General features: G+C 42.8%; 1 protein-coding gene across 1 annotated transcript in view; it reads left to right on the top strand.

The window, feature by feature from the left end:
- Positions 1-13,184, top strand: part of LOC122540179 (dynein axonemal heavy chain 8-like) — a 1,249,383-nt gene that overhangs the window by 695,310 nt on the left and 540,889 nt on the right. The window contains exon 37 of the mRNA XM_043675521.1: positions 7,408-7,561. Coding sequence (XP_043531456.1) covers positions 7,408-7,561 — 154 coding nt within the window. The remainder of the gene's footprint in view (positions 1-7,407; positions 7,562-13,184) is intronic.

Raw genomic sequence — 13,184 nt, 5'->3', positions numbered from 1 at the left:
AGGAAATGTCTCGAAGTATATGGGCCAAGTTGGACTAGTTTAGTTTAGGATTATGTTTGGCATGGACTGATTGGACCAAAGAATCTGCTTCTGTGCTGCATGACTGTGACACTACAATTGGAAGGAAAGGACAGTTGTACACCAATTCTGGGTTTAATCTCAGAACTATACATCAGATGATGAAATGATGTTGTCAGAGTCAAATGCGAAGTAGAATCATCTGATAAAGACCAGAAGTACTAACCTGATGTGATAGGAATGCATGTAAAAATAAGGATTCTTGCAGAAAAGGCAATGATCTCAAGCAACATTTTTTTTGGCAGACAGAACAATATCAAATACAGAAAATGCAATAAAACATTGAACCATGTTTGTGTTATCATTTAAATGCAAATACTTTAAAATTAAATTTTCATTAGTGTTTGAAAATAATTACCGTAAATTTAAAGTTGAGCAGATTCCTGTAAGGAACTAAAGGTACTAAAGTAATTGAATTTTTCAAATCCTTTAATGAGTGATTTACTGCCAAAATGTTATGTTCAGCTTTGACTTAGTTCCATAGATGACAAGCTCCCATAATGAGAGAAGGTAAAAGTTCATGCATGTTATGGACCAGGCAAAACCCCCTCAAAGTATTTCAAGAAGGTAGCCCAGACCCTAACTTTTCTAGTTGTTTTAAGTAGGTGTGTTGTGGGTATTCCAGGAGTGATGCAGCTGGCCCAAGCACTCATTTTTTAACAAAAGAGGATTTATTTTCAGATTACTGAGTGAAGCACAAACCCAAAACAGAACTAATTTTGCAATAACTTAACCTATCTGAAAATCCACTTGACTCTATTGCAACTTAATGATACTATTCCAAATACTTGCAACAATTCCCATAAACACCCTCTTGACAAAAAAAAGGCAAAATCACACAGGATCTCACAGGAGAGATGTCAGAGAGAGACAGGGGTTCAGCATGGAACTGCTTCTTTGGGTCCCCAGCAGCTTCTCTGGATTCCAAGCTAAAACTTGGTTTGCCAACTGCAAACAATATAGCTTGCTAAAACCAAACCAAATCCTGAACTGGGAGAACTGGCCACTCTCCATTCATTTTACAAGGATTTAAAATAAACATTTAAAAGCTTTTTCAAGTAGATATTTCTAGACAAATCAGAACCTCTGCCTTGATGACCCTCTGAAAAGAAAACAAGAACAACATAGCCTCGTAAAAGGAGTAGCATCGTCACATCCAATCCAGGGTAACTTAGCAGGTTGGATCCAAAATTAGCTCAAAGGTAGGCGACAGAGCGTGGTAGAAGAAGGCTAGCTGTGTGATTCAAGGCCAATGTGTGCAGTGTAAGGAAACTTGCCCTAATCAATTATGGCACAGATTATAAGAGCAGGTGAAAGTTGCAGTAAGCTGCTATGTAGACGGACCTGGGTGTCCTTGTGCATGAATCACAGAGGGTAGGTCTACAAGTACAATAACTAATTAGGGAGGCAAATGGAATTTTGTCTTTTATTGCTAAAGGGATTGAGTTTAAAAGCAGGGAGGTTACGTTGCAGCTGTACAAGGTGCTGGTGAGACCACACCTGGAGTAGTACATGCAGTTTTTGTCTCCTTACTTGAGAAAGGATGTACTGGTATGAGAGCGGGTGCAGAGGTGGTTCAGTCAGTTGATTCTGAAGTTGAGAGGGTTGGCTTATGAGAGAGACTGAGTAGACTGGGATTATATTCACTGAAACTTAGTGAGTTTCTTAGAGAAACATATAAAATTATGAAAGGAATAGATAAAATAGAGGTGGAGAGGATGATTCCATTGGCAGGTGAAATTAGGACAAGAGGGCGTAGCCTGAAAATTAGGGGGAGCAGATTTAGGACTGAATTGAGAAGGAATTTCTTCACTCAGAAGGTTGTAAATCTATGGAATTCTCTGCCCAGTAAAGTAGTTGATGGAACTTCAGTAAACATTTTTAAAGCTAAGATAGATTTTTTTTGAACAATAATGGAATCAAGGGATAATGTGAGAGGGTGGGTAAATGGAGCTGATGCGACCAAAAGATCAGCCATGATCTTATTGAATGGCAGAACAGGCTTGAAGGGCCAGATGGCCTACTTCTGCTGCTAATTCTGATGTTGGAGGTGTGCAGAATCTTGGTCGCTATCGTATAGGAAGGATGATATTCAAGGATTCCTCTATCCTTGAAAGCTCTATCCAACTCTTTCTTAAATGAATCCAGAGACTGGGCCTCCACTGCCTTCTAGGGCAGAGCATTCCACACAGCCACCACTCTCTGGGTGAAGATGTTTCTCTTCATCTCTGTCCTAAATGGTCTACCCCATATTTTTAAGCTGTGTCTTCTGGTTCGACTCTTACCCGTCAGCGCAAACATGTTTCCTGCCTCCAGAGTGTCCAATCCTTTAATGATCTTATATGTCTCAATCAGATCCCCTCTCAGTCTTCTAAACTCAGGGTATACAAGCCCAGCCGCTCCAGTCTTTCAGCGTAAGGTAGTCCCGCCATTCCAGGAATTGACCTCGTGAACCTACGCTGCACTCCCTCAATAGAATGTCTTTCCTCAAATGTGGAGACCAGAACTGCTCACAATACTCCAGGTATGGTCTCACCAGGGCCCTGTACAGCTGCAGAAGAACCTCTTTGCTTCTATACTCAATTCCTCTTGTTATGAAGGCCAGCATGCTATTAACCTTCTTCACTACCTGCTGTACTGCATGCTTGCCTTCATTGACTGGTGTACAAGAACACCCAGATCTCTTTGTACTGCTCCTTTACCTAAATTGAGGTAATAATCTGCCTTCCTGTTCTTGCCACCAAAGTGGATAACCATACATTTATCCACATTAAACTGCATCTGCCAGTCATCTGACCACTCACCTAACTTGTCCAGGTCACCCTGTAATCTCCTAACATCCTCCTCACATATGACCCTGCCACCCAGCTTAGTATCATCAGCAAATTCGCTAATGTTATTACTAATACCATCTTCTATATCATTAATATATATTGTAAAAAGCTGCGGTCCCAGCACTGATCCCTCCGGTACCCCACTGGTCACTGCCTTCAATTCCAAAGTGGAGACGTTTATCACTACTCTTTGTTTCCTATCAGCCAACCAACTTTCAATCCAAGTTAGTACTTTTCCCCCAATACCATGCACCCTAATTTTGCTCACTAAACTCCTATGTGGGACTTTATCAAAAGCTTTCTGAAAGTCTATGTACACTAGATCTACTGGATCTCCCTTGTCCATCTTCAGAGTTACAACCTCAAAAAATTCCAGAAGATTAGTCAAGCATGATTTCCCCTTCATAAATCCATGCTGACTCTGACCTATCCTGTTACTACTATCCAGATGTGTCGTAATTTCATCCTTTATAATAGACTCCAGCATCTTTCCCACCACTGAGGTCAGACTAACTGGTCTATAATTTCCAGCTTTCTCTCTCCCACCTTTCTTAAAAAGTGGTACAACATTAGCCACCCTCCAATCCGCAGAACTGATCCCAAATTTTTCGAACTCTGGAAAATAATCACCAACGCATCCACGATTTCTCGAGCCACCTCCTTCAGTACACTGTGATGTAGACCATCAGGCCCTGGGGACTTATCAACCTTCAGACCTAACAGTCTCTCCAATACCAATTCCTGGCAAATATAAATTTCCTTCAGTTCAGGTCCTTCAGCCACTGTTACCTCAGTGAAGTACCAATTCAATTCTTCTGCCATTTCTTTGTTCCCCGTAATAAGCCCTTCAGGAAGGGCTTATGCCCGAAACGTCGATTCTCCTGTTTCTTGGATGCTGCCTGACCTGCTGCGCTTTTCCAGCAACACATTTTCAGCTTCCTCCACTATCATCCCTGCTAAGGTATTGCACCACTGAACATTGGCCAGCTTCTCCCTCATAGCTCCATAGTTCCCTTTATTCAACTGAAATATTGTCACTTCCGATTGTATCCTCTCCCTCTCAAATTGCAGATTAAAGCTTATTGTATTATTATCACTACTTCCCAATGGCTCCTTCACTTCGACGTCCCTGATCAATTCTGGTTCGTTGCACAATACCAGATCCAGAATTGCCTTCTCCCTGGTAGGCTCCAGCACCAGCTGTTCTAAGAATCCATCTTGGAGGCACTCCACAAAGTCTCTTTCATGAGGTCCAATACCATCCTGATTCTCCCAGTCTACCTGCATGTTGAAATCCCCCATAACAACTGTAGTAACATCTTTGCGACAGGCCAATTTCAGCTCCTGATTCAACTTACATCTGACATCCAGACTACTGTTTGGGGGCCTGTAGATAACTCCCAAGAGGGTCTTTTTTATCCTTAGAATTTCTCAGCTCTATCCATACTGACTCTACATCTCCTGATTCTCGGTCCCCCCGCGCAAGGGATTGAATATCATCCCTTACCAACATGGCCACCCCACCCCCTCTGCCCGTCAGTCTGTCCTTCTGATAGCACGTGTAACCTTGAATATTCATTTCCCAGGTCCTGTCCACTTGAAGCCACGTCTCAGTTATCCCCACAATATCGTATCTGCCAATTTCCAAAAGAGCCTCAAGGTCATCCATCTTATTTCTAATGCTTCGTGCATTCATATATAGTATTTTTAATTTGTTACCGGCCTCACCCTTCCCATCACTCCTATTTCACTCAACCTTACAGCATGATCCTTTTTGAGTTTTCTGCTTCATTGATACAGTTGTCTTTCTTGACTTCCCTTGTCCCTTGTTCTAACCTTCCCTTCAATTTCCTTTTTAAACATCCAGTTTGTCCCCTCACCCCCGCTATTTAGTTAAAACGCAGCTGTGTTGCAGTAGCAAACCTGCCTGCCAGAATGCTGGTCCCCAACCTATTAAGGTGCAAACCGTCTCTCTTGTATAATTTATACTTACCATAAAACATACCCCAGTGATCCAACAATTTAAATCCTTGCTTCCTGCACCAATTCCCCAGCCACACATTCAAGTCCATTATCTCCCTGTTTCTGGCCTCACCAGCCCGAGGAACTGGAAGCAAACCGGAGATAACCACCCTGGACGTCCTGCTTTTCAGCCTTCTTCCTAGTTCTCCGAAGTCCCGCTGTGGTATGTTCCTCCTCTTCTTCCTGACATCATTTGTGCCGGCAAGTACCACCACCTCTGGCTCTTCACCTTCGTCCTTGAGGATTTCCTGTACTCTGTCTGTGATGTTTTTAACCCTGGCACCAGGAAGGCAACACACCATCCTTAATTCCCGCCTGCTGCCACAAAAATCCCGGTCAGTTCCTCTCATTATGGAGTACCCTATTATCACGGCTCTGTGCGATGTCCGATTCTTCCGCTCTGCCTCCACACCAACTTTTGATTGACAGACCTGGCCGCCTCGCGGACTGGCAGTGTCATCTGTCTCTACTGTTTCCAAATGATTTAACTTGTTCCTGTACACACTGGAGGGTGTACAGAAGCAATTCTCAGAATCCCTACAGTAGAGAAAGATGCCATTTGGCTCATCAATTCTGCATCAACCCTCTAAAGAGCATTCCATTGAAACACCCCATCCTATCTCCAATTCTCCACATTTACCAAGTCTAACTCACCCTGCCTACACATCCCTGGATTCAGCAGGGCCAATCCACCTATCCTGTACATGTTTGGACTGTGGGTGAAACCCCATGCAGCCACAAGGAGAATGTCCAAACTCCGCACAGACAGTCAGCCAAGACTGGAAATGAACCCAGGTCTTTGATGCTGGACACTATACCACTATGCCACCCTGTTCGTCAGGCTACTGCTTGGGATAGAACAATTAAGGAGACCAAAACAGAAATTGTTGGAAAGGCTCAGCAGGTCTGATCGCATCTGTGGAGAGAAATCAGAATTAATATTTTGGGTTGAGTGACTGTTCCTCAGAACTTAGGAAGTGTCACTTGCCCAGAAACATTAAACCTGATTTATCTCCACAGATGCTGACAGATCTGCTAAGCTTTTCCAGCAATTTCTGTTTTTGTTTCTAACTTAGAGTATCCACAGTTCTTTCGGTTTTTATTTAGCTATAAGCAGAGGCTGGATAAGCTCTGATTGTTTTCTTTAAAGCAAAGAGGGTCAAGGGACCTGATTGAAGTATATAAGATAATGAGGAGCACAGAAGGGTGGATAGAAGGCACTATTCCCCATAGCTGAAGAGTCAATAACAAGGGGACGTAATTTTCAGGTGAAAGACATTTGACAATAGGTGCAGGAGTAGGCCATTCTGCCCTTCGAGCCTGCACCATTCATTATGATCATGGCTGATCATCCTCAATCAGTATCCTGTTCCTGCCTTTTCTTCATTACCTTTGATTCTACTATCATTGAGAGCTCTATCCAACTCTTTCTTAAATGAATCCAGAGACTGGGCCTCCACTGCCTTCTGGGGCAGAGCATTCCACATAGCCACCACTCTCTGGGTGAAGAAGTTTCTCCTCATCTCTGTCCTAAATGGCCTACCCCTTATTTTTAAGCTGTGTCCTCTGGTTCAGGAAGACAGGAAGTTTAGAGAGGATTTGAGGAAATTTTTCCTCAATCAAACAGTGGTGGGAATCTGGAATACACTTCCAGGGAGGGTAGTTGAGGCAGGAAACCTCACAGCTTTTAAAAAACACTTGGACGAGTACTTGAAATGTTATAACTATGGGACAAGTGCTGGAAAGTGGAACAAATGGGCCAAAGGACCACTTCTGCCCTGTTTGATTCTATGATTCTATGTTTGAATTTCTCCAAACAATATTCATCTCTCAGTTTTTAAGTTGCCACAATAGTGTAATACCCTTTAGAAAAGTGACAAATTACACCTTCTCTGACAGTTACTGATGAAAGATCACTGGTCTGAAATATTAAGCTGGATCTTGGCTTTGACGCTTCATCCCCAAGAGTTGCCAGGCAATCAAGTGACCAGCAACTCTCAGTCCCTTACAGTCCCAGCATAAGTAGTGGCCCTCCTACTTTACAGCAAACCCCGAGAAAAGCATTCTCTGACTGAACAGACTTAGCTAAATCTCAAGCACTGGTGATTGGTAGACCTTCAGCGGCTATTAATTAATCATTTAAGTTCCTCAATTTGTTGATGGTGGGGCAGGCCTACAGACAGCTTCCCTGTTGTTGATAAAATTTCAGCATTGGCAGGTGTGGATTGTGCTAACGTCACAGAACCCAATACCCCACCCACCTGCCAGCTGCCTGGGGTTAATGTGTAATATTGTTCATTTTTCCATCGATATTACCTGATCTGCTGAGCATTTTCAGCAATTCCTGTTTCAGATTTCAAGTGGCTGCAGTATTTTAGCTTTGTAAAACAGGATTGTTGCTTGTGCCCCAACCATAGCTCCTGAACTAACTCACTAGTATTCCACTGATTTCTGAAATTGTCCTATCCTACAGGTATAATACTTATTATAAGAAGGATATTCAACTCTGGGTGCATAATCTGACAACATGCACAACTATAATAGAACAGTGGCTTTTAGTTCAAAATCTGTGGATTTATCTTGAGGCTGTCTTTGTTGGAGGAGATATTGCTAAACAACTGCCACAGGTAAGTTAATATTAACTTGGATAGAGTAGCTATCTTCAGCTTCTTTGTCATTCTTACGTTTCTGAATCTTTTACGCAAACTCAGCAATCTCATAAGGAGAAAGTGAAGCCTGCAGATGCTGGAGAGTCAGAGTCGAAAAGGGTGGTGCTGGAAATGCACAGCAGGTCAAGCAGCATCCAAGGAGCAGGAGAGTCAATGGTTCAGGCAAAAGCCCTTCATCAGGACTGTGAAGGCAGAAGGGGGGATGAGAAATAAATAGTGGCATGGGGGCAAGGCTGGGAGCAAATAGATGGGAAGGCAATAGGTAGACGCGTGGGGGGTAATTGTGATAGATCGGTGGAAAGGGTGGAAAAGATAGGTGGGAAAGAAGATGGACAGTTAAAACAAATCAACAGGGTGGTACTGAGTTGGAGTGTTGGGTCTGAAATGAGGTGTGTGGAGTGGAGATTATTAAACGAGTGAAGTCAATGTTGATGCCATGTGTTTAAAGGGTCCCAAATGGAAGATGAGGCATTCTTCCTCCAGTTGGCAGGTGGATTTGAATTGCTGGTGGAGGAGCCCAGGACTTGCATGCCCTTGGAGGAGTGGGAGAGGGAGTTGAAATGGTCAGCCATAGGGTGGTGGTGGAGTTGTTTGGTGCATGTGTCCCAGAGATGTTCCCTCAAATGCTCCACGTGTTGGCGCCTTGTCTCCCCAATGTAGGGGAGACCACATCGAGAGTAACGAACACAGTAGATGAGGTGGATGGATGTGCAGGAAAGTCTCTGCCAGATGTGAAGAGGTGCGGGTTTACACCGCCTGCAGTGGCAGGAGAAGGTGTCAGGAGTGGAGGATGAGTTGATTGGGGACGTGGACCTAACAAGGGAGTTGGGGAGGGAATGGTCTGCGGCACACAGATAGGGGTGAGGAGGGGAAAATATCTCTGGTGGTGGGGTCTGAGTGTAGGTGGCAGAAATAACGGAGGATAATGCGCTGTATTTGGAGATTTATGGGGTGGAAGGTGAGGACCAGGAGGGTCCCATCCTGGTTAAGGTTGGAAGGGTGGGGTTTGAGGGCAGAGATGCAGGAAGTGGAGGAGATGCACTGGAGGCATGGGAGGTGAAATTGCAGTCTATGAAATAGGAGGACATCTGGGACGTCTTGGAGTGGATTTGCTCCTTCTGGGAGCAGATACAGCAGAGGCGAAGGAATTGGGAGTAAGGGATCACATTTTTACATGAAGGGCTGTTGGGATCATTGGGTTTGAAGTCGATGTCTGAGGTGAGTCGGTTGCCAGAGATGGAGACGGAGAAGTCCAGGAAGGGAAGGAAGTCTCAGAGATGGTCCACATTCCTAATGAAGGGCTTTTGCCCAAAATATTGACTCTCCTGGGATGCTGCCTCACCTACTGTACTTTTCCAGCGCCACCCATTTTGATTCAACAATCACACACAGGACTAGTAAAATACAAGTAGGTTCAATTATCTAAAATTCCAGCTTTCAGGCATGATTCAACACACAAATGGGAATCAGCAACTTCATTTAATATTTTCTAGTCAACTTGGTCAGAGACAGATGTAAGTTTGTTCGCTGAGCTGGAAGGTTCATTTTCAGATGTTTTGTCACCATACTAGGTAACATCATCAGTGAGCCTCCAATAAAGCACTGTGGTATGGCCCACTTTTTATTCATGTGGTTAGGTTTCTTTGGGTTGGTCATGTCATTTCCTGTGGTGATGTCATTTCCTGTTTTTTTTCTCTCGGGGTTGGTAAATGGGATCCAAGTCAATGTGTTTGTTGAAAGAGTTCTGGTTCGAGTGCCATGCTTCCAGGAATTCTCATGCATTTGGCTTGTTCTTGGATGGATGTGTTGTCTCAGTCAAAGTGGAGTAAAGATACCAGTGAGATGGGTCATGTCTTTTTGTGGCTAGTTGAAGTTCATGTATCCTGGTGGCTAGTTTTCTGCCTATTTGTCCAAAGTAGAATTTCTTACAGTTCTTGCAAGATATTTTGTAAATGACATTAGTTTTGTTTGTTGTCTATATGGGGTCTTTCAAGTTCATTAGCTGCCGTTTTAGTGTGTTGGTGGGTTTGTGGTGTCAAGAGGTCTTAATAGCCTAGCAGTCATTTCCGAGATGTCTTTGATGGAGGGGAGAGTGGCTAGGGTTTCTGGATATGTTTGTTGCTAAGAAATCGGCAGACTGTATTCATTGGGCACCCTTGGCCTCATGGTAGCCCACAAACCCACCAACACACTAAAACAGCAGTTAATGAACTTGAAAGACCCAATACAGACAACAAGCAAAACTAATGCCATTTACAAAATACCTTGCAAGAACTGTAAAAAACGCTACATTAGACAAACAGGCAGAAAACTTGCCACCAGGATACATGAACATCAACTCACCACAAAACAACATGACCCACTCTCACTAGTACCTTTACGTACAGATGAGGAAGGGCACCACTTCAACTGGGACAGCACATCCATCTTAGGACAAGCCAAACAGAGATACGTGTGAGAATTCCTGGAAGCATGGCACTCGAACCAGAACTCTATCAACAAACACATTGACTTGGATCCCATTTACCACCCAGTGAGAAAAAAGGACAGGAAATGACATCACCAACCCAAGGAAACCTAAACGCATAAATAAAAGCTGGCCATACCACTAGTGCTTCACCGGAGCCTCACTGATGATGTTACCTAGCATGGTGACGAAACATCTGAAAACGAACTTTCCTGCTCAGCTAGCAAACTTACACCCAGAACCTCAACCTGAGTGTCAAATCTTCTCAAACCTCACTTGCTCAGAGATGTTATGACAAACCTTCGAAGGCAGTTGGACTTGAACCTTGGCATTGTGGCTCATAGGTAGGAAAGCTATCACTGCACCACAAACACAGCAACAGTGGCAGGTATTTTGTAATTAATCTATCAAAGGTGTTACGACATACTTCTGAAGCAGAAGTATCACACCATAAGAGTCCTAACTCAGCAACAATGACATATTATGAGCAACACTAAGAAACAGTTAAACACATAGTGCTTTGCATCCTGATTCCTTGTTCATTTGCATACTTTCTTAACATGCTGTTACAAAACCCTTTTACTTTCCAAGATGACACATATTAAGTATTTTGCTATGTACAAGTGAAGCAATTGCAAAACCAAATTGCACAAAAAATAGATCTTTGTTTTCATTTAAGAGATTAAGCATTTGTATGTCTATATATGCTCTTCAAATCATCCTGAATTGTGTAAAGTTATAACTTTCCTGAAATCTAGTCATATCACTGAGGTGTTCTTGACTTGTTAGTGCATTGACATACATTGTATTATCAAAGTGTTTCTTGTTTTCATAGTGGTCATGTTTTCACTTTCACGTGTAACTGGAATGCTGATTATTTACAGTTGTATGATACTTTGACTGATGTCCATTTTTCTTCAAAGTTGCCTCATTTGATATTATCACATAGTGGGACCTAGCGTTTCCTATACACTTTGAATATTTTTGGGGCAATCAGATTTCCTGGGTAGGATGCATAACCTGTACCATGTGGCCTATGTGCAGAGTAAGCAGTTCCACATCTGCATATTGGTTATGTACCAATCTTCATTCTCCCTTGTTTATGAGAAGTTTCTCTGCTATTCCTGAGAATTTGAAATATGATGGCTTTACAAGGTTCAAACCTGTCACATGAACAGGTTTCCATTGGTGACGGTAATACCATGAATAAAGATATCGAAGTGTAACAGCAATTTGTGTAAAGGCCACCTTTTTTTAAAACTTTAAATAAAAATGTTGAGAAATAATACCAATCATTTTAAACCAAGGAAATATGGAAGTAGATGTTGCAGGATTAAGAAGTGAGTTACTGCAGTTAGTTGTTTCTAAAATGTTGAGTGGAGTTGGATGCTGGAGATGTGAACACCATGTACATGTGTCCTGAGCAGTTTTGCCCAGAGACAGTTTTGATTAGTTTTTCAATTGAATCCGTTGTGTGATTTTCAAACAGGTCAACACAATGAGATTTCTGGACTGGTTCCTGAGCAATGTTGGACATTTCTCTCTCATGCTCTCCACTCACCCCCTCCCCCTTCTTTTGATTGTACAAGCTTTTGCATGGAGAGAGATTGCTGGAAAAACTCTGCAGGTCTGGCAGTGTCAGTAAAGAGAAATCAGAGTTAACGTTTTGGGTCCAGTGACACTTCTTTAGAATTCAGAACTTCTCAGAACTTAGGAATTTCTGCTAAATCAACATTTTATCCTTTTTCCTAACACTCTCAAAAAATTGAGACTCAATCCAAAGAACGGATGTTTTTTCTTGGTCCCGATCGATGACTAGTGGTGTGCCTCAGGGATCAGTTCTGGGACCACAATTATTCACACTTTACAAAGATGATTTGAAGGTGGGGACCACATGTAGAGTGTCAAAGTCTGCAGATGACACTAAGATGAGTGGTAGAGCAAAGTGTGCAGAGGATTGTGAAACATTACAGAGGGAAATAGATACTTTAAGTGAGTGGACTAGGTGTGGCAGATGGAGTACAATATTAATGCATGTGAAGTCATCTATTTTGGTAGGAATAACAGTAAAAAGGCCTGTTATTTGATTGGTAAAAAATTACAGCATGCTGCTGAACAGATGGAATTGGTTGCGCATGAATCACAGACATTTGGTCTATAAGTGCAACGGGTAATTAAAAAGGCCAATGGAATTTTGTCTTTCATTGCTAAAGGGACTGAGTTTAAAAATAGGGAAGTTATTTTGCAGCTACTAATGGTGCTGGTGAGACCACACCTGGAGTGCTGCGAGCAGTTTTGGTCTCCTTACTTGAGAAAGGGTATACTGGCTCTCGAGGGGTGCAAAGGAAATTCACAAGGTTGATTCCAAAGTTGAAGAGTTTGGCTTACAAGGAGAGAATGAGTAGACTGGGACTATATTCATTGGAATTTAGAAGAATATGGGGTGATCTTGTAGATACATATAAAGTAATGAAGGGAATAGATCAGACAGAAGTAGAGAGGATGTTTCACTGGCAGGTGAAAATAGGACAAAAGGATATAGCTCAAAATTAGGGCGAGCAGATTTAGGACCGAATTGGGAAGGAACATCTTCACCCAAAGGGTTGTGAATTTACGGAATTCCTTGCCCAGTGAAGTAGTTGAGGTTTCCTTGGCAAATGCTTTTAAAGCTAAAATAGATACCTTTTTGAACAGTAAAGGAATTAAGGGTTATGGAGAGAGGGTGGGTGAGTGGAACTGAGGCTATGAAAAGTTCAACCATGATCTTATTGCATAATGGAGCAGACACAGAAGGCCGGATGGCCTACACCTGCTCCGCTTAGTCATAGAGATGTACAGCATGGAAACAGACCTTTCGGTCCAACCTGTCCAGGCTGACCAGATATCCCAACCCAATCTAGTCCCACCTGCCAGCAACCGGCCCATATCCACTCCTATTCACAAACTCATCCTATTCATATACCAATCCAGATGCCTTTTAAAAGCTGCAATTGTCCCAGCCTCCACCACATCCTCTGGCAGCTCATTCCATACACATACCACCCTCTGCATGAAAAAGTTGCGCCTTAGGTCTTTTATATCTTTCCCCTCTCACCCTAAACCTATGCCCGCTAG

This window comes from Chiloscyllium plagiosum, chromosome 3 (genome assembly GCF_004010195.1).
Source record: "Chiloscyllium plagiosum isolate BGI_BamShark_2017 chromosome 3, ASM401019v2, whole genome shotgun sequence".
Lineage (NCBI taxonomy): Eukaryota > Metazoa > Chordata > Chondrichthyes > Orectolobiformes > Hemiscylliidae > Chiloscyllium > Chiloscyllium plagiosum.
This window is presented reverse-complemented; position numbering and strand designations above follow the sequence as displayed.